A 20686-nucleotide genomic window follows, 5' to 3' on the forward strand; every position below is an offset into this window, starting at 1 on the left:
TATACCTCAACATCTACGTTTTGTTGTGTTTGTTGTACATGCAAAACGACATGCTTATTTTTAATAATATCACTTAGGCAATAAAAGTAATATATACAATTCTTACAAGTGATTTTGTTTGTTTGCTGTTTAACATCACATTGGGATTCTTTCAAATTTTAGATGTCACTAGATGCTGGTAAAGATCGAGTGACAAGGATAGTGATATGGGATCTATGTTATTTAAAGACACACAACTTCACCTCTCTTTATGCAAGAATATGTATAATAAGTACGATAAAAAGCTCAGTACGTTCTGTCTCGCTAATAATTATATCCATGGATTTGGTAATGTCGAAGGAAACTGCATTTTATTATCTTCTTCAAATCCACTTTTGACATTACTATAGTTGTCTTGCAAGAAATACCGGTACATTGTCACATTCAATTTTTTATGTAAAGCTGTCCAGTCTATTCTTCAGAAACACTTTCAGTAGAATAACAATACAGTTGCTATAAAAAGCCAACCTATTTCGGAAAGAATTCAACACTAAATAACCATTTTGACAACTTTTATTATTCAGGACAAAACAGAAAGTGCATTCTGTTTATACCTCTAGTCTTTTCTTATCATTAATATAATATTTATTATTTTTATATATATATATTTATATATCATATGCATTTCCATTAAATTACATAATCTACACTAACATACACATATCTAACAAGACAGAAAGCTAATTTCAACATGGCTTTATGTCATTCATAAACACCATTGTGTAAATTTGGACAACACTGTCCATAATTAATACAAAAAAAAAATGTTTACTGATTTACAATGGCATGACATTTTTTTGCTTAAACATGACGTACCAACAACAAGAAAAGATTTTCACAATATTCAACATCCACACAGTACACTGAACCATTCAAGTGTGTTTCTTTTAAATTCAAGCTCTTTTTTTTTCATTGCATTATATTCAGCATGTTAATCTATATAAATATGGGCACTTCACGTTTTAAATTCTTTTAAAAATAGCTACACTTTTTAAACTCTGGAAAGTTAAGACACATCTGTCAAAATTTTTGTTTTGCTTTTCCTGAGAATTAATGTGTATTGCAGTAAAGCACTATGAAATAACACTTACAAATTAAAAAAAGAAATTGACATTTGAACTATCAAAGAAACAAAATGTTCTCAAGCACTCTCTACTCCAACCACTACCAAAAAATATCTACTAAAAGTGTTATATGTATAGCTTGTGCACTAGTAAAAAAAAATCAATTTTTTTTCACTTCGTTCTTAGCTGAACTGCCCTAGACATTGTAAATTAAATAAAATATCTAAATAATAAACTAATCCTAGGGGAATGTTTCTAACAATCTATACAGGTATCACATCTGGATTTCAGCACAATATTTTCTTCCTTTCCCTTTTGTTGCTTATTTTGAAGGCTGTACGATAGAGTGCGTAATCTTGATTTTACATCCTCTAAACAATATGATATGGACATAATAAGGTCATTTTCGAAATAAATGCATTTGAAGTTCACTTTCACATTAAACAACAAAGAAATTGAATATTACTTAGAGTTGTAGTTTTCCAATTTTCATAATTATCTTGGTACAAATAATTTATCTAAAAATTAAAATCAATAGCACCTATACTATACGAAACAGATGAGGGATCATAAAATGAATAAAATTTGACTTTTTTTTCTTTTTCTTTTTTTTAATACAAGTTAATATATGAGACATATTTGCAACATAAGAAAAGGGGGGGGGGGTAAAAAGTAGTTCCTATTCACATACTCAGTATTAGCACTTTGTTAAAAGAATATCATAGCATATTGCTTACAGCATTTTGAAATCACAGAATAACAAAGTGATTTAAATAAACTGGCATCTTCAGCTTCCTGGCTGATGTAAAAACTAAAAGATGAGTTTCCCTGAGAATGTTCAATAAACATGGGAATTCTGAAAATTAATAATAATAAAATAATATGAATACTATATACAAAATATCCTATATACACAATTTTATGATTTGTAAATTAATTCATTGTTAAAAATTGAATATATATAAACAGACAACATTTACAAGGCTTTTCTTTTCAATTGTTGTCATAAAAGAATTATTAAAATCACAGATACAAGACTGAAGCACAAAAAATTAAAAGAACAAATATTAAACTTAACAAAATTCTACTTCTAAAAAAAAAAAGAAGAAATAAACAAGAACTTAATCTTAAATCAAATGTTAAAAAAAATATTTTTTTTTTCTTTCTTGCACTAAAAAAATTTCTGCAATGATAAAAGGAAGTCTGCTTTCAATTTTGTCAAATGCCTGTCATAAAAATAATGAATACTGAAGGCAAATACATTTTTAAAACAAAAAACACTATTGCAGAAAAATATGATTTAAATTCATAACCACAATCCAAACAATAAATAATAAAAACTTTCCTCCATATTGTCCAAGCTTTTGATCAGCAGGTACGGTATATGTAAATATATATATATTACTCAAAACTTAAAAATCATAATAAAAAAAAACTCCAGCAGAAGAATTTGGGAGTTTGATACAGATGACTTTCGTAGGCTTTAGTGATTCCACTACATATGCTGCATGTTTTGATCTATAATCCTAATTCAGTTGTCAAACATGTACTGGTAAATTATCCATTGAATACATGAATAACAATACTGAATTTGCTGCCCTATATAAATTTGTTACCTTAATAAATATACAAATGTGTTCAGTACACAACAGATCTACTGTACATCAAAACGTACGTGCATGCATACTAAAATACTTTAACTTGTACATGTAATTGCAAGAACATACATGTAAATGAATAAAATATATTTCTTAATTTTTTTCCATACAGAAATTTTACCTGTACACATTCTATATTAATCAAAAACAGTTTTTTTTTTTTTTTATCAAAAATATCTTTAGGTAAAGGAATCTAAAAAAAAAATCTGTCCTATCAATGAAAATCCTTCTCTCTGACCGATTATTTTGTTTTTTTTTAAAAAGGTGAAAAGTTATATAAATAGGAGCCAAAAAGGCTTTGAATGATCATTAAGTTCCAACAATTTAGACCCATCTTTGATAAGGCCCAGTGACCATTGGTTGAGGGTCAATCCACCTTGTAATGACCGAGTCTGTGGTCAGAGTGACTGAACTCATGGCCGGTGCTTCCAACATGTATTTATACTGAGCAGCAGAAGTCTTGGAGAAATCCACTTCTTTCTCCTTCTTTCCTTTCTTCTTCTTCATTTTCTCTCCTTCTTTCACGTACTCTGGGACCAGATTGTTGGTCTCCAGGTGCAGCTTTTCCAGTCGCTTTTGCTTTAACAATTCACACTTCTTCTCGTGTTCAAACATTCCATGGTTCTTGTAGTTGAGATTTTTGTGTTGATAGAACACCAGGCTGATTCTAGTGGGCTCGTAACGATTTGGATTTCGTAAGCCTGTGGTGGCATGTAGCTCCCTTTTGGCCACTTCAAACAACACTGCCCCATGCTGCAGGGCAATGGCCACTCCTCCGATCTCTGGGTCACGGAAAGCATTTTCATTGAATTCCATCTCGCATTTGAAAACTGTTGGATCGATTATTTTTGCGTGGCTTCCTGCCGTTTCTGCCTCTTTTAGCTTGACATCAAATGCCTCCTGAAGAGACTCACTGTTGCTGGAATGTTGCTGATTCAAAGTTTGATCTTTGCTGTCTTTGTTTTGAGGTAGACTTGTGTTGCAGTATGGCATCATGGAGACAACATCTGACAAAATGTCCAAAGGTGACTGATTGGATGGTGCATTCATTGAAGAATCATGATTTGCTGCCTTGAGGTGTAAAGATGACCCTGAGGATGACAAGTCAAGAGGGGAATCAGGCTGCTGCCTAGTGTTGGGGTCAAGGGTCGAAGCTGGAGGTTGACTACTTTGACCTGGATATGATTTCTCAGCACCGTAGGGTTGACCCTGAGTATTACTAGAGTCTAAATTATTAGGTATCACAGATGAAGGTTTACTGGCCATTTGACTCTTGAATTCATTGGAACAGAGAAAATTTGGAGGCGGAAATGTTCCAAATCTGTAAAAATAATTCCAAAACGAATCGTACATCTGGGCAAAACCTGGCTCCTCAGAAAGTTTCATCATATCTTCATATGTCAAGAATTTCTTATTTTCATCAATAGAGAACTTTGAATCTTTCTGGTTCTGACTGGGCTCTGTTTTTTTGAATGGTCTGCCTTTCTTGGCTGGGCCATTCCCACCTTTCTTTCCCTTCTTCTTTTTCTTTGGGGTTAGGGGCACAGCACGCATTCTGGCCTCCATGGGGTAGTATTGCAAAACCTCCAAAGAGCCATTCCTGGCTTTTTCAAACTGGGCTTCAGAGCAGCCATGTTCGTCTGTCATGTCCATCACATGTAATGGAAGTGTGTGAAGCTGCTCATCATCTGGTTTTCCCATTCCTCTATGCTTTGTCAAAGTCACAACCTGAAATGCAAAGAAACAAAACTTAATTTCCCTGGATGACCTATAAATCTACTGTGTGTAAAGATATATCTTCTGATATTTTTTTTATTTGTTATCTCCATTCCCTGCTAGCCACCTACCACAGTACTCCCATTATTCATGTTATGAAGATCTCTGTGAGAATGGGCACAGAAATCCACGCAAGCTGTCACTCCTGAAAATGGACGCCCTTCCTCGTTACCGAGGCGACACATCCTGGCTGTGTCTTCAAACTGTGTCTGGAAAAGGAACCGTAAAAGCTATCAATAGTCATTACTACTAAGCATACACTTACTTTTTAACAAAATCACTTCAACTATATCAGTACGGTATATCCTTCAACTATCAAATACTCAATGTCACTGCATGGAAAATGGGATGAATTTATGTGACATTAGAGCATCCATCACTCTGACATACCTGATTGGAGTATGCATCTGGGGCCATTTGCTGATACAGAGGGGCCATCTTTGTTGCTAGATCTTGCAGCTTTCCTTCTAATTCAACCTCCTGAAAATAGAACATTCATGGTCATTAGAGAATCAAACGTCCGACTTTCAAATTCTCCCTGTATATCATCAGCAACCGTTACTGTTAGCAACGACAAATATTTAATTAGTTTCTTATTCCTTAGTATGAGAAAGGAGATTATACTTAAAATAATTTAATATAATGGTTTATACAACTTAACATACAATTATGTAATTTATCTTTAGTTAGCACCTCATCTCTTTACGGACAGTAACTCTGCTAGGCATGGTCTTATAATACACTACCTTTGTTGTGTCCTTGAGTTTGAATTTTCTGGCCTCCCTGCTGCGGGCGAACTTGCAGCCATTGTAGTACATACTCCAGGAGCAGCCAAAGGAGAAAGAAGCCCCCCGCCTCACCAGATCTATCCCCTGACATGCACAGGTCTTCCTACAAAGCCAAAATATAACATCAGAAATTCTTCTTCACAATTAATTACCTGTCTTTTGTGAATTGTTCTTTTTTTTTTTATTTCAACAACTTCCACAAAGCTTTTTGTTCCTGTTTGCAATCATGTGTTAAATGTATTTTGTAAATTTTCACCAACTTTTAATTTTTTCAAAAATCTTTCCAGTAATTTATGAGTTTTTAAAAAAAATTTTAACGCACCTTTCATTTGTGCCACATCGTCTCTCTGTTTCGAAGCCATTGGTTGGTAGGGTGGTTCTGAGGTACTGGTAGAGATCGTCGGCCATGTTTTGAGGTACCCCCTCCCACGCCACCAACACAGCTATGATACAGGCCGTCTCACAGAAATGCCCCGGTCTCTGTCTCACCACACACAAGTACTTCTCCTCTTGCCCCGATCGACGGATTATCTGAAACCAAAAATATGCATGTTCATTTAATCTGTCTTTAAGCCAATTTATTTTATTTCGTACACATTGTCATTATTAGTATTGTTTCACATAGGTTAAAATAACTGCGCAGTATGAATAGAAGTCAGTGTGGTGTTGAAATGCTGTATCCTGTATATGAACTCTCAAAAGCATTGAAGTCATTATTTCCTGAATACAAACGTCTCTATGGAACGATAAAACAAATAATTGTTTCTTACTAACCAGGAACTTATTTGAAAAGGGAGATTTGTACAACTCCCTTTTCATAACCTTGACCTCACTTTTTGTTAAGAACTCTTGCAAGAAATGAAAAATGAAATGCAAGCAGCTGTCTCTATATTTTGATTTTTTAAAATTTTCTGTGCATTCCCCATTGAATACCTTAAAACCTACAAACATATAATTAAAGATCTGGGTTTTTTAGGCTGGATGGTCTACAAATTAACCAGCAGATCTGCCATAAACTTTTAAATACAGTTGAACTTCGATATTTCGAACACTGATACTGTGGTTTCATTAAGTTTCATTAATATTCAAGGGTATCAATTTTCGTGGATAAAGTGAAAATCACAGTTTCAAGGATATGAAAATTCATGGCCAATGACTCGATCAATACAAAATGTTAATAGAAATAGCATTTCAATCAAGATCTAATTTTGTGGATCAACTTAAAAACGAAATCCACGAAAATTGGTATTCAACGAATATTGATGAAACCACAGTATCTCGAATACAATGGGTATGTCAAAGTAATCTGTAAGTCCCAACCACTTATTTTTTTTAACTATATTACCCTCGATATTTCGAATACTAGGATATCTCAAAGTTTTTAAACAGACCAATCTAGTTCGAGATATAACGATGTTTGACTGTATGATATTTTTGGCCATAAACTTTTCGTTCGCGAAAAAAAATCCAAATATTTTAGTTTTAAAATTTTAAGCTTTTCCTATATCTTCATACAGAGCTCTTCATTTAAAGGAGATAAATATAGCTTCAAAATAGCCACAACCATCCAGCTCTCTTAAGGTTGATAACCAGATGAATATTCTCTGTCTTACCCATTTGGCTATAGGACATCCCTGTGAACTCTTGCCCTCTTTTCCTGTGTAACGGATCTTCTCAATTCTTATGCTCCTTCCTTTCTCGCCAGTTCTACAATGCAAAGAAATAACTTTATTTCAAACATGTAGGATTAAATAATTCAATTACTTTTTAACAAATATTTCCAGATATTTTTAAAATCATTTAACTAAATTTCTCAATGTACAATATATCATTCAAATAAAGTTGTAAGGTAATGTACTACATGTGTTAAGATTTCGAGGAAAGAATTAATCAAAAACACATTAAGTGTTCAACTTTTCCTATAATCTAAAACATATCTTTATTAAGTAATATAAGACATTGAATTAAAATTTTTCTTTTAATTGAAAGAAACAACAAAAATACTGTTCACTTAAATACAGCTGCAGTGCTACACTGTCATTAAAAGTTTTTCTCATATAATAAAAAATTTAACATATATAAGTAAATCATTAGTGAAACACCGACCGTTTTTCCAACAGCTCCCGGACAGCCTGAATACTACGAGCTGCTCCGAGGTGAGTGTAGTAGGGGCCCTCTACATCCTCGCTAGGGACGTCTACAAATTACAAACAATGACTTTACGTAACCAAATATAACAACACCTGAGAAACAAGAATTTTTCTATACTGAGGCCAGCAGCCGACCTGATGTCATGATCAATGATCTTGACCTTAGTTAAGCTAATCAACATTCACTTTCGAGGTCATCAAATACGACGTCAGATATTACGGAAGGTAATGATCTACACGTCAAGAAGGCAATTAGTCTTTGATCTACGGATACTGTTATGTATGTTTAGAAAAATTTTCAGAAAACTTCTGAATAACGTCTTCATTGATCTATGAACGTTGTCGTTGGATAAAAATAAAGGTATGTAATGTACTGATTAAGACATCCCCTGCTCAAAAACTTTTAAATACAGAATTTTCAAACTTCATTTCTTAACAGTGTACAATTCACTTACAGTTTTCTCTAAATGCACGGCATTAAAAATCAGGTCAGGGATATAATTTTTTTCCTATTTAAACAAAGTTCAGAATTAAGCCAACACTGCCATGTGAATACTTTTTAAATCAATCCAAACCAGCCATTAATAATGTAGTACTTTACTCCTAGTTTTAAGACATATAAAAGACTTCATTTAATCATTTTGGTATAGTTTTTCCATTCAAGATTCAAAACAGCAAGTTTTGTTTTTGATTAATTTTGCACAGATTCCCAAAGAACACAATTTGAGTGTGTTTCCACAAGCTGTGCTCTTTCAAAGAAAGATATATTTACTAAACACAGCCTTTAAAATTATCGACGCAAGTTACAAATGTTGAAAAAAAAATTCGTGAATCAATATAATGTTTTTAAAAAAAAATGACTCCCTTTAAGCTCAGCAGACTAAAATGTTACATCAAAATCTGCGTTATTTCAATGATATGAATTAAAATGAATTAGCGTTAAAGAAAATTTTCTTGCAAAGAATAAGTGACATCGATATAAACTAGAAAAAAGTTAACTGTATATTTGAAATTATTTTTGTACTTTCCTCAAATGACCTCAATTCCATTTGAAATTTTTTAAAGAAATATTTTGTTTGCTTTTGTAGCAGAGAAGAAAGACCTCATGAATATCCGACTACAGTACCAATATAAGACCTTTATCCTTACGTCATCTGCCAGTGTATTAATAAAATTCAAGAAAATTTTAAAATTTTCTAAAAGGTGGTTTATCAAGAAACGATGGTTTACTTACAATCCGGTCCTCTACAGCTACACCTCGGCATCTCCGATTTGATATTCTTCCTAAGCCTGTCTAAATGTTCCTCATCCTCCGTAATAGTTTCCTTGAGCTTATTTAAATGTTCTGATAGTAGGTCCATTTTTGCACTACCTTCATCTTTAAGGTCCAGTTTAGGTTGTTTTGGAAAACTGGATGCTTCCAAAGGCTTTTCATTTTCACAAAAATTCTCCTTCTCTGAATCATGGTTATCCGATTCGACTTTGATATTCTGGACCACTTTTTCCTGATGTTCTTCAGTTTTAAATATATTAGCTTTTGCTGCCTCGATTCTTGAGCAAGTTTTGGGTTCTGAAAGATTTGAAATATCATCATCATCCTCAAACTCATAAACATCCACTTCCGGAGCCGAACGCTTGTTGAGACACTGAGGGGAGTTTCGGAAGCCAAATTTTTCACAATTTGTACAGCAGTTTGGTGGAGTTTTACGACCTTCATTTTCCAAAGAATTTCCCATGAGCTTTTCAAGGTGAATTTCCTCTGGACTTTTGAGTAACTTTTCTGATAAATTATCTAATTTTATTTCATCCATTGTTTTACTGGGGTCTTTAAAAATCGCCACATTTGATTGCACATTTTTCGACTCTTTGGAACTACACTCCTTTTGTATAGATTGTAGAATATTTTGCACTCGGTTTTCTATTTCATTCAATGAAAGCGCATTTGTCTCAATAACTTTTTTCACATTTTTTGCTTTAATAAAGCTCCCTTTATCTACATGACCATTTAATTTCTCTCCGTTGTTTTTCACTTTCTTCTTTTTTGGTGTTTGTCCACTATTGGGTTCCAAATTACGTTTCAGAGATACTTCATCGGTGAATTTATGTGGGTCATTTTTCGGGAGTGTTGGGAAAGGAAACGACATGTAATTGCTGGGCTTAGAGAACGGAAAATTGCTGAACGTCTGCACATTAGTTGGAGTGGCAGTAGTGTGGGGTACTGAGTATATCGCTTGGTAATTTTGAGGTCCAGGTAGGTTCAACCATGTAGGTGGATATTGTTGATATCCATTGGGCGGTGCTGCCATTTTAGGTTTCTGGAAGAAAAAAAATAAATTATATTTTATTCGGCTTCATGAAACATTTAAACAAATTACGACCTAAAAATAAATTGTTAACTAGCACCGATTGTTTCTGAATTTCCCCCTCAGAAGAAACATTACGTTTTCTTCTTACAACGACCAAGCCGACAGCTCGCTATAAATAGAATCAGAGGAAATCCCCTTCATCGTGAATAACAACAACATTACCACGTGGAGCAATGGCAATACTATTGATAGAAATAAACACAGGCATTTACAAAAATCTAACAATTGATGTTTGTATTTATTTATTCCCCAAACTGTTTTTGATGGACATCTCAACTATAAATTCATAGAATGCCGTCTTCTAGAGTGAACATACGCTTACCGCAACATTAAAGTGGACTTTGAGTTCAACATACTCAATCAAAATGAAAAATTTGAGATTGAGTTCACGTATTTTTTTGTACAAGTTAGTTTTAATGACAATATCTATGATCCAATTAAAGTAGAGCAGAAGATGCTTTATAATCAGGTATCCTGATCATAACCTTAAAACGAAGATAAGACATGAAAACAAACCTGGTACCCATGGGATATTATTGGGTACTCCAAGTATACATAATACTGCTTTGACAATGTACTAAGCTTAATACACCACAATACAGGAAACTTCTTATCTCATTAATACCCCAAGTTGTAATGCTAGCCTTACTTCAACACAAGTACTTTACAGTAAATTGATTGCATAATACAAATTGACTAACCTACATACATACATACATACATTTGGTGACCATCGAAGTCTTATTTACACCAATTATCTCTCCATGTCTCACAAGATTGGATGAAATCTCTGTATATGGTTCATTAACAGCAGAATTTAGGCTATCATTTTAGACAAGCATACACACGGTTTACACCAGACACTGGGAAATGCTTGACTGGTCAGCAGTATGTACCTGGTAAGATATATTTGTCTGATAACAGGTAATCCACCTTCAAATTCCAGGTAAACTCTCCATACAAAGCCACAATCAACAACACTAAAAGCTTGGTTGTATTGTCCAGAATTTAAACCCTTTTCCTTTGTTCACCAACAGAAAAAAAAATCCTAACTTCATGAAATTGAGGCAAATAAAAAGACTAGAGAGAAAGAAATTATTAAGCGCAAAAAGGCCCCAGAATGCATTAACAGAAATAAAAAGGAAAAACAGAAGTACAAAACTGCAAACCTACATATATTGCCTGAACTCTTAGTGCAGAGATGGGAGACAAATAAAATCCATACTTTCAAGCCGCTAGCTAGGTGAGTGAAACATTTCTCGGTGCATAAGCAGAGAGATTGAGGTCATAGTCGTCTAATCAATAGTAAATGTCACGAAGACAAAATATTGATTGCTCGTGCTTCTAATGATAACCAATAGCAAAGCCTGACACAGCTCACGTACACAATTTGCACAGGCCTCCGCACACACGAGCATGATTCATCATAAAGAGGATATCCTAGTCACGCATGGCTGGGCTAGGACAATCAAACAAGGAAAAAAATTACGCTACTTAGCATTTTTTCTCATTTTTGTAAGTAGTTGGATTAGATCGAAGCTATAATGTTGCTATTTTCTGTTTATTCAGAACTTATTAATTGCCTAAAAATATGAATTTTATCTTGTATTTACAAAATTTAAATGCAATAGATTATCTTAACTCTACCCCCACACCCTAAAAAAATCATATATATTTTTTAAGTGTTTACCCTAATTTTTTAATAGGAACAAAATGAATGTACTGGGTATGTACCAGTACCCTCTTTATTACCTAAATCTTCATATAAAGATAGTCCAACATATCATTTTCAAAAACACACATATTACTTACTTACAACACAAGAAGACATTATAAATCCAAAACAAATGGTTTAAACATTTCACATTGGAGACCTCTCAGGAGTACATCTGACAATGCAATAATCACATCCATCAAATGTCTGAACTTTTTAAATTCATACTCCATGGAATTTAATTAATGTGCTAATTGATGTATTCCTCACAGCTACACTTACAGTCAGCAAATGCTTATAAGTGTCACAGTTACATATATTCCTTGAAGGTAAACAAATCTAAACGCTGCCTATAATTAGCATGCATTGCAGGTAATTAGGTCAATGTCCTCAGGTGTCTTCAGTGGTCTAGAATTTCCACAAGTAACAGTACTTTTTTTTTTTTGCTTAAAAATAAGGACTTTCCCCATATACTTTTGATAACTATGAGCACTCATGCATGCCGTCTAAAATGTTAGGCTGCATGCTGTTATGCCCCATACTGCATGCCTGACTGTATGTTAAAGCAAAAAAGAACAGATCTTGTTAATGAGGTGTCTGTCTGTCATATTATTCAATTGAGAAGTCTTCAAATTGACATGCATGCACCAGTGACTGTTGTAACCACCCACAGTCTTCACCGGGAATCAGGGCGTTTAAGTGCTCCCCAAGGTCAACAAGGCTAGACATCTTGTGCTGAGAAAAGCATTCAAAAACATCTTTTTTTTTTTAAAAACAACACATACACACACACAAATTCCTGGAGAAGCAATCTTGCACTAGTTGTTCTTGAACTGCTTTTTTAAATTAAAGAAATGCCATAATATGCTGTTATTGAGAATTTCAAGTAGTGGAAATATCTCGGTTAATTTGCTCCATCCTTTGTTCAATTTTTTTCTTTAAATCTCTGATGGATCCCTGTTAAATAAATGAAATTGTTTGCCCTCTTGAAGAAATTCTGAGAAGTCGATCACATTCCGATGAAATCAAAGCTGCATAATTAAGTCTAAAAGCTATATATTTTAAAGCTATAACTACTGTAAAACTCAACTGTCCTTTAAAGCAGCTAAACCTAAATATGTGTTTTACCCCTTTGTTGTTTTAGCTAAACAGACACTTAATTTTAATCCTGAGAAAATTAAAACAAACTTTGCCATTCACTAGAGACACTGGATATTTTTGCTATTTACAAGGACCCAGTCTCATGAACCAGACATAACAAAACACAGCCAAACAGATTTATTTCTTCAAAGTCCTCCGAATTTCGCGATAAGGGCTCAGACAAACACACATTCTTAGTCTACGTCTTTTTCCCCCTCTCCTTGAATTGAAAAAATGTGCTGGCTTTGCAAATTTAATGCTCAGACTAAACAATTGTGCCATATGTTTGTGAAAAAGAGAAATTGCTTGTTTTAATATTGGAAGAGTGCATGTGGGGTTTTTCTTCATTATAATACATTTAAATCCTCATTTCAAGGACATATTTACGATAATCTGTTTGTACCGGTGCGTTTGTGATATAAATATGTGTCGAGGAAAATCCCATACAAAAATAGATGCGCCTGCATGGCGATTATGAATTAACACAAACAAACGATCAGCGTTTTCTCGTTTACACAAACTACTAATCAAACTTGTTGCATCATTTAATCAAAACCTACCAACACATAATTAAGGCAATAAAAATGCCATAAATACTTACAACATATATAATAGATGCATTCTCCATTCCAGGCCTTGTTCTGGCAATGATCATCCCATTTGCAAAGTTTCAATTTCTTTTCAAAAATCATTTACAATCCATGTAATTGCAAGAACCAAGATAATCTCCCCCATCATCTACAGCAACTGAGAAATTGCAAACACGTGGCAAATTAAGACAAGTAAATATTCCTGTGACCTTAATAAGACAGCCCATCTGGTCGCCATTTCATGAACTCTAGCAGACATCCATGGTCAGTGAGTAAGACGGTCATTCACACACATCAATTCAGCACACAACACTACCCCCCCCCCCCCTCTGAATAATGAGACTAAATCAGTTTATAAAGGTTTATATCCTGTCTAAAACTTTAGATCTGCATATCCATTGCAAATGCATTTCAACTTTTACCTTTTATCTCAAATGTAAAAAAAAAAAAAAATGAACAAATAAATTTCATTTCAAAATGTACTGATTTTATCAGATGAATATACATAATACATGTATATGATGCGATATATTTTCTCTCTTATCCTGAGCAGATAATTTCTGTACTGGCCTTCCATCAATTTCTGATTATTATTTCAACATGTTCAAAATCTAGCACAAAGTTTTGATTGACATTTAAAACCACAAGGAAATGGTGGTTTTAGTTATTTTTACAACATATGTATATTATCTACCGGTAATTTGATCAATAAGTGCATGCATTCAAACTGGTATATAATGGTATATAATAATTAACACATATCAAATCTTGCATGACATGTTGAAATATATACCGGTATTTAAAGGACAATTTGTCTTTAAAATACTGAATATATTAAGAGGGAGACTGTTTTGAATAATTAAAACTCAAATAAAATGGGACTGTGTCGTGAACCTTTTGGACGAGTTACAATAAATTTTCAACAGTGTTAAATATAGAATAAGTGAATATATGTCATTGTGTAGTTAGTCTCCATCATAGATTCATAGTCCTCATTAAATATGTATTCAACAATTAATGAATCTCAAATAATTCAGTGCACAAAGTTGCTGTTTACAATTGAGAATTTCCACGAATCATCTTGAAGCCACTTAAATGTGCTAGAATGAATTTTCAAAAATGAGGTCACCTAAAAGCTCCCATATCTATAATCACCCTTACAAGTACCGGTTGTTGTGACCAAAAAAAAAAAAGCAAAATAAAAACTTGAGTCTGCGATGAATTTAACTTCCTGGTTCAATGCTCTCTGTGTCTCAAGGTGAGAGGTGGAAGGGGTGGGAGGGGGTGGGAGGGGGGTGGGATTATAGGGACTGATTTAATGTTTCGAATGAAAGTCAGATATATATAAGGCTAGAAGGTACAAGAAAGCAGTGGTAACAATTATCAGAAAAAATCCCTGTAATGCCTCCTGTATCACCATAGTAATAATGATTTCTATTGATCACCCCACAGGTTTTAATCATTAATATGCCCGTCTTCCTGGAAGGAATAGAGGGCCAGCTGAAACTGCCCTGCAGAACAGGATTTCCTCCATTCACCTGGAAACAACCTGTGTTCAGTTTTGAAACACACTAACACTTGCCCAGACCGACTGCAAATGATAACACCCACTTTGAAAACTGCAGACAAAATGTTCTATTTTTTACCTTGAAATGTCTAGACATGAGATTTCTTTCAGTTTGCATTTATAATTAATTAATTCAGGTGAGAAAGGTACAGGTAGTACACTAAATTAGGCATCGATGACGGGAAGAAAAAAAGAGGCCTTTCTTTTTTTTTTTGGATATGAGAAGAAAGAGGTGTTTATAATCCAACTTTTTAAAAAATTCATCATACATCTGGTGACTTTGGAAACATCATGCAGATCAATAAACAACAGGTGAATTTGCACTACAACAGGATGTGTCATCAAAGTTAAAGTACTGAAACTTCTACAAACCTAGTGCAACAAAGGCATGCATTTCATTTCATGCCACCAACGGAGCACACACAGCAGAAATGTCGGCAGAAATTTCTGGCTTAAATTAAAACTTACTTATCATAAGAAAGATCCACTTCCTACTCATTCTTGCCTTAGTTTCCCCTTTTACTTCTTTAATGCTAATTTTTTTTTCTCTCCGAATTTGTTAATTATTCCCACCATGATATAAATCAGTTTTAATTTATTCAATATTAACATTTTGAGTTTGACATATTACTATTATGATATAATACTGTAGATTCCTATTTAAACATGAAGAATTAATGTCTGCGTAAATTGCGAGAAACATATTTAGTCCATTCTAAACTATTGCATTTAGAATCATTTTAACAGGAGCTTGGACTTTGGATAGTTGTGTCACACAGCAATGTGACGTAGACCTGTCTATTTCATTGCTGGCCACTCAGCAATGGCTCTTTGAAATCAACAAGATTTGTCTGGCTTTTGAGCTAAGACTACGCAATCGGTGCATATTTTGATTGAAATCGTGTCATTTTTAACTTGCATTGACTCAAGGAATAGATAGCTACGTCCCAGTGAAAGTCCATGGTCTTGTTAAAATAGTTCTATTTTTTGGACAGATGTATACGAACTTAAGCTAAGATAAAAATTTGGTGATTGTGATTTTATATTCTCATGATTTGATACAAAAAAGTAGAATCATGTAAATAAGTAATTTAAAAGAATATAAACTGTTGGCCATGATCAGCCAATATTTGGTAGTCATTACAATACATTTTCTGATCAATTTGCATATGGGCCATCTCTCTCTTTTTCTCTTCTCTTCTCTCTCTCTCTCTCTCTCTCTTTCTCTCTCTCTGCAAATGGACCAGTCTACAGTCTATTATCTCTCCTTTCTCTTTCTCCTCTAAACAATGCAATAACAATACATTCAAAAATAGGTGAAAAGGTACATAAAAATCCACACTATATATTCTATATTCCCTTGTACATTGTACCAATATTATTGACAACAAATAGCTTCCTAAGCAGTCATTTCCTATATACAGTGACCTTGTTCTATAATAAGACAAACTCTACCTCAAAGTTCGCATCCATGCCGGTGGAGGGGGGCCTGGACCATTGTTTATTTTGACTGGGTCCTTGTTGCTGATCACAGCCAGGGTTCCAACCCCCCAGGACTTGGCCCGTGGGTTCCATCCCTTGTGGAACGCCATAATGTGACCAATAGGAGGCATCCATTCCCCGATCCTGACCAAACTTCTCACAGTTCCTGGACCACCCTTCCATTCAACATCAATTCATCTGGAAAAATAATTATCATATATCAACAAAAAAATTATCAGTTTATCTGCAAAACAAATCATGTATCATCAAAATCTCAGTTCATCTGCAAAACAAATCACAGAAATATCATTTCATTTGCAAAAGAAAAAATCATCATAGGTGTGTGAATTTTAACTCATCTGTAGAACACATTATGGGAATAACAATTCATTTGCAAACAAGTTCATGTAAATATTAAAAAATGTTTCTTTGTGTATTATCATACAAAATATCAATACATGTCTCAAAATACACTGTCCATGCAAAAAAATTGCTCACATATGTATCATTCCAAACAAAAATTTCCATAATCATCAAAAACAATAACAGTGTTTGTTTGTTTGTTTGTTTGTTTGAGATTGAAGGTGGAATAAATTTAGTATCTAAAAGACTAAATGGTTTAAAATACCAAATCTGACCAACAAACTTTATTCAAAAGTACAAAATCTTGCACAATACAAAATGCAGAGAACACGCAAGAGTCAACTTCATCATTTCAAAATTTAAGCTCATCCTGATCAGTGTTATTGAGACATCCATGTACTCAATGCTCACTTTTAAATAAGAAGACAAATAAGTCCATTTTTAATATCATTTACACATATACATGTGACTGCATTCATAACTTCTCTGTACAAGGAAGAAAGAGTAAATGTACTACTATTACTTCAGACAGAGAGAAATATTAACTTTTGCACTTTCAACCCCCCTCACTCCCCCTACCCACCCCCTGTATTTTCTTTTGAAGGATATTCAGCAAATATCCACTAAATTATTGCTTTCCTTAGACAGTAAAAATCCACTCAAAGGTATAATATTGACAAATATCCGTTGGACTCTATCTATAATAAATATCCACTCAAAGTTATAGAAGTACGGTAAAAGAAATTACCAGTATCATCAAATATCCTTTGGGAGCTATCCTTAGGTACCATAGTATATCCACTGAAAGATATATCAATAATGATCATAAAATATCCACTGGGGGGGGGTGCTATCCTTTGGATGATAATACATGTATATTCACTTGGATTTTCTGCACGGGAGCAATATCTATATAGATACTATTTAAAAACTTAAGTAGAGTACACAACCATCCAATACAAGCTATCTTGTCAAATACTCATAGGTGTTAATTGTCTTTAACTCTTAGGAAATTGCGGCCAAATATCCCTTCTCTCCAGATATCAGTAGGCAGCAAATATCCAGCAAAAACATGCACAGTTGAACTTTGATATCTCGAACACTGATATCTCGAATACAATGGATATGACAAAGTGATTTGTAAGTCCCATCCTTTACTTTTTAAGCATTTTACCCTCAATATCTCGAATACTTAGATATCTGAAGTTTTTAAACAGTCCCATCTAGTTTGAGTTAAGAAAGTTTATCTTATTTCGAGCAATGAAATTCTGTTGGTTTACTGTGGTTTCATCAATATTCCTTGAATACCAATTTTCGTTGATTTCGTTGTTAAATTCATCCTTGAAATTAAATATTCATTGAACTGCAATTTCTACTTATATTTTGTATTGATAGGGTCATTGGCCACAAATTTACATATCCTTGAAACTGTGATTTTCACTTTATCCACGAAAATTGATATCCTTGAATATTAATGAAACCACAGTATAGGTGAGTACTTTATAATAGTAAATTAAAAACAGAAAAAATTTTTGCTTCAGATTTTTTTAACCTTTATGTTCTGAACAATATGTTATGAAATGCATATTTTTCTTTAGAGTAGAAACCCCAAACTTTTGCAACTTTCAGAACTACTTGAGCTTGAGCCACATTAAAATGATAATTAATTTCAAATTTTTAACAATAACAAAATAAAGTTAAACCATATATGATTTAATTAATAATTACCAGCTGAAGACTTTCTTGAAAACCGTTTGTAAATCTTTCCAGCCAATAACAAAAGGTAATTTTTCATTACGAAAAAAAAAATCAATCCTAGTAATACAGAAAAAAATTGATTTAACACAAAATCAATTTTACACTGCACACTGCCTTTCCTTCCGTCAACGTAACAATCCAATTTTCAAATTAAACTTCACACCTCTGGAATTGTTACTTTATTCTCCCTATAAAATGATTGTCCCTTTTACTATGCACCATCTCGTCTGATGACATGCACTTAGCATTGTTCTGCGGTGCATATGCAACAAAGAGGAGCAGGTGCTAGACTCGAAATTGTCTGCTCTCGTCGCACCAGTTGACTAAACACGTATTATCCTTTGTAATCATTTCTTTTTTATAGATAACAGCAGCAGTCATTAATCTTCTTGCAATGGCCATGCAACACTTTATTTTTTTTTTTTTTTTGCTAATGGTAGTCTGACTTTTTAATACCATTTCTCATCAAAACATTAAAGTGCAAGGTTTTTGGAATAATAATTTTAACCAATCTGCCACTGCAAAATATTGTACCTAGTGTCACTTATTTATTGAAATCAGCTGTTTTGTTAATGCTACTGATTGAATTATCAACAAATCAGTATATGCATTCTAATCAATTAGTATTATCGTTGAAGATACTTGCTATATTTGTTACTTTCACTCAATTGCCATAATAGATGCGTCAATTTTGTATCTCAGCATTTTCTTTTCCTTGGAATACGTATAAATATAGTCGTCAGTAGAATGTTTTAAATGCAATAAATAATCATATTAAGTAGATCAATGACCCTAAAATCAGAATAAACAAAAACAAAAAAAACCAGGAGTTGGCATTTAAACATAGCCACCTGAAGAATAGTAACCACATTGTGGTTATAAGCTTACTTCTCCAAATATATAAAATTAAAACGTTGGAGAGGGAGACAGTAGGCCTAATAATTTTTTTTTTTACTGGGGGGAGAGGGGGTGTTAACTGTTAACAGATTTAAGGCACCATATTTTCATTTTAAGGAGGTTGTATTATTTTTTGCATGCTATCAAATGACAATGTTTCGTTAATTATATTCAAAAACATAAATGAAACAGAACGCTTCTTAACAGGAAAAACTACATTACTCATCAATGTTTATTTATAGATCGATCGAATTAACAAACCTTAGTACCATTGTACTATATAACGTTATATATTACAGAATAAACAAATCCTCCAATAAGATTGAGCTATGATAACACTGTGTATGTTACAAAAAACCCAAATACAGCATTAATCATAGCACCCGGTGATGATTTAACACACATTTCTAAACAAACTCTGAAAATCGGGCATAAAAACACAATCCACAACACGCTTTATTGACAAGAGGTCATCCATATTGGAAGGCCTTGCACGTACAGTTTCGCGGGGTTTTTCATGCATCATAAACGCGCACCTGTTAAATTTGAGTTAAAATATGGATCCTAATTATGGCACTCGTAACAAAAGCAATTATGTTTTTCTCACCTGCATTGAAATAACCCTTATTCTAGCGTCGCTCCCCTCTCCCAGCACTCTCGACTCGTATGCAAATACATACAGGTCACGTGACTGACGTACATTGCGATCGAGACAGCAAATTTTTGTTTAGCGTTGAACTGTTGAAACGTGATCAAACATATCATGATCTAGACGTGTACGTGAACTTTATTTAAACAGATGCCCAATTTTTAGAGTTTTGAAATTCATAATTATTAATCTTTTGTTAATATTTCTTTCCAGTGTAAATAAAAAAGAAAGATCAATATTCTAACCCGTGGGAAAAGTCAGATCAGCACTTTCTAATTTGATGCAGGGGAATTTCCCAACGAATGGGAAATGTCAGACTTATATAAATTTAACTTTCCTCGATATTATTTTCCTTTTTTTGCATTCCCTACGAAAAGTAAAACTATATAATGTCAAATGCAACTGGGTGACTCCCCTTTTTTTATATTGAAGTGGCGGATCCAGTAATTTTTACTGAATCGTGTATGTAGGTTGGACTGAGGATGGGTATCTAGAGGGAGGTTCGAACCCAACTGCCTCTGGAATATTAAACTTATAATATTTACACAGTAAAATTACACCCCAACCGAAGAAGCACCCCCATCCCATTCTACGAGAACAATTTCTGGATCCGACCCCCTTTCCAAAAACAATTTCGGATCCGATTATAGAATATTAAAGGTGGCTTTGCTATTTGCAGTGCTGC

At 33.6% G+C, this 20686-nt stretch overlaps 1 protein-coding gene across 8 annotated transcripts; it reads right to left on the reverse strand.

Moving 5' to 3' along the window:
• Positions 1-536: 536 nt before the first annotated feature.
• LOC105322168 (methylcytosine dioxygenase TET2) lies at positions 537-20091 on the reverse strand. 8 transcript variants are annotated; one of them, XM_034458373.2, is made up of 10 exons: positions 19960-20091; positions 16308-16532; positions 8710-9790; positions 7432-7522; positions 6939-7032; positions 5648-5856; positions 5284-5428; positions 4928-5017; positions 4609-4746; positions 537-4489 (listed from the first exon to the last, which is right to left on the reverse strand). In XM_034458373.2, the coding sequence occupies exons 2-10, from the start codon at positions 16515-16517 to the stop codon at positions 3086-3088; spliced, it is 3462 nt and encodes a 1153-aa protein (XP_034314264.2). In that variant the 5' UTR covers positions 16518-16532; positions 19960-20091; the 3' UTR covers positions 537-3085. The 8 variants fall into 8 exon arrangements, with proteins under 8 accessions (XP_034314264.2, XP_011419030.3, XP_011419047.3 ...); XM_011420728.4 differs by lacking the exons at positions 16308-16532; positions 19960-20091 and adding an exon at positions 13297-13442; XM_011420745.4 differs by lacking the exons at positions 16308-16532; positions 19960-20091 and adding an exon at positions 11658-11808.
• Between the last annotated feature and the right edge of the window lie 595 nt (positions 20092-20686).

Source organism: Magallana gigas, chromosome 7, assembly GCF_963853765.1.
Source record: "Magallana gigas chromosome 7, xbMagGiga1.1, whole genome shotgun sequence".
Lineage (NCBI taxonomy): Eukaryota > Metazoa > Mollusca > Bivalvia > Ostreida > Ostreidae > Magallana > Magallana gigas.

Coding starts and splice junctions, on each gene's coding strand:
- LOC105322168 (XM_034458373.2), bottom strand. CDS start 16,517: ATGGAAGGGTGGTCCAGGAACTGTGAGAAGTTTGGTCAGGATCGGGGA. Junction 7,033..7,431: donor CGGGAGCTGTTGGAAAAACG/GTCGGTGTTTCA, acceptor TTTGCATTGTAG/AACTGGCGAGAAAGGAAGGA. Junction 5,857..6,938: donor GATGTCCTATAGCCAAATGG/GTAAGACAGAGA, acceptor TTTTGGTTTCAG/ATAATCCGTCGATCGGGGCA.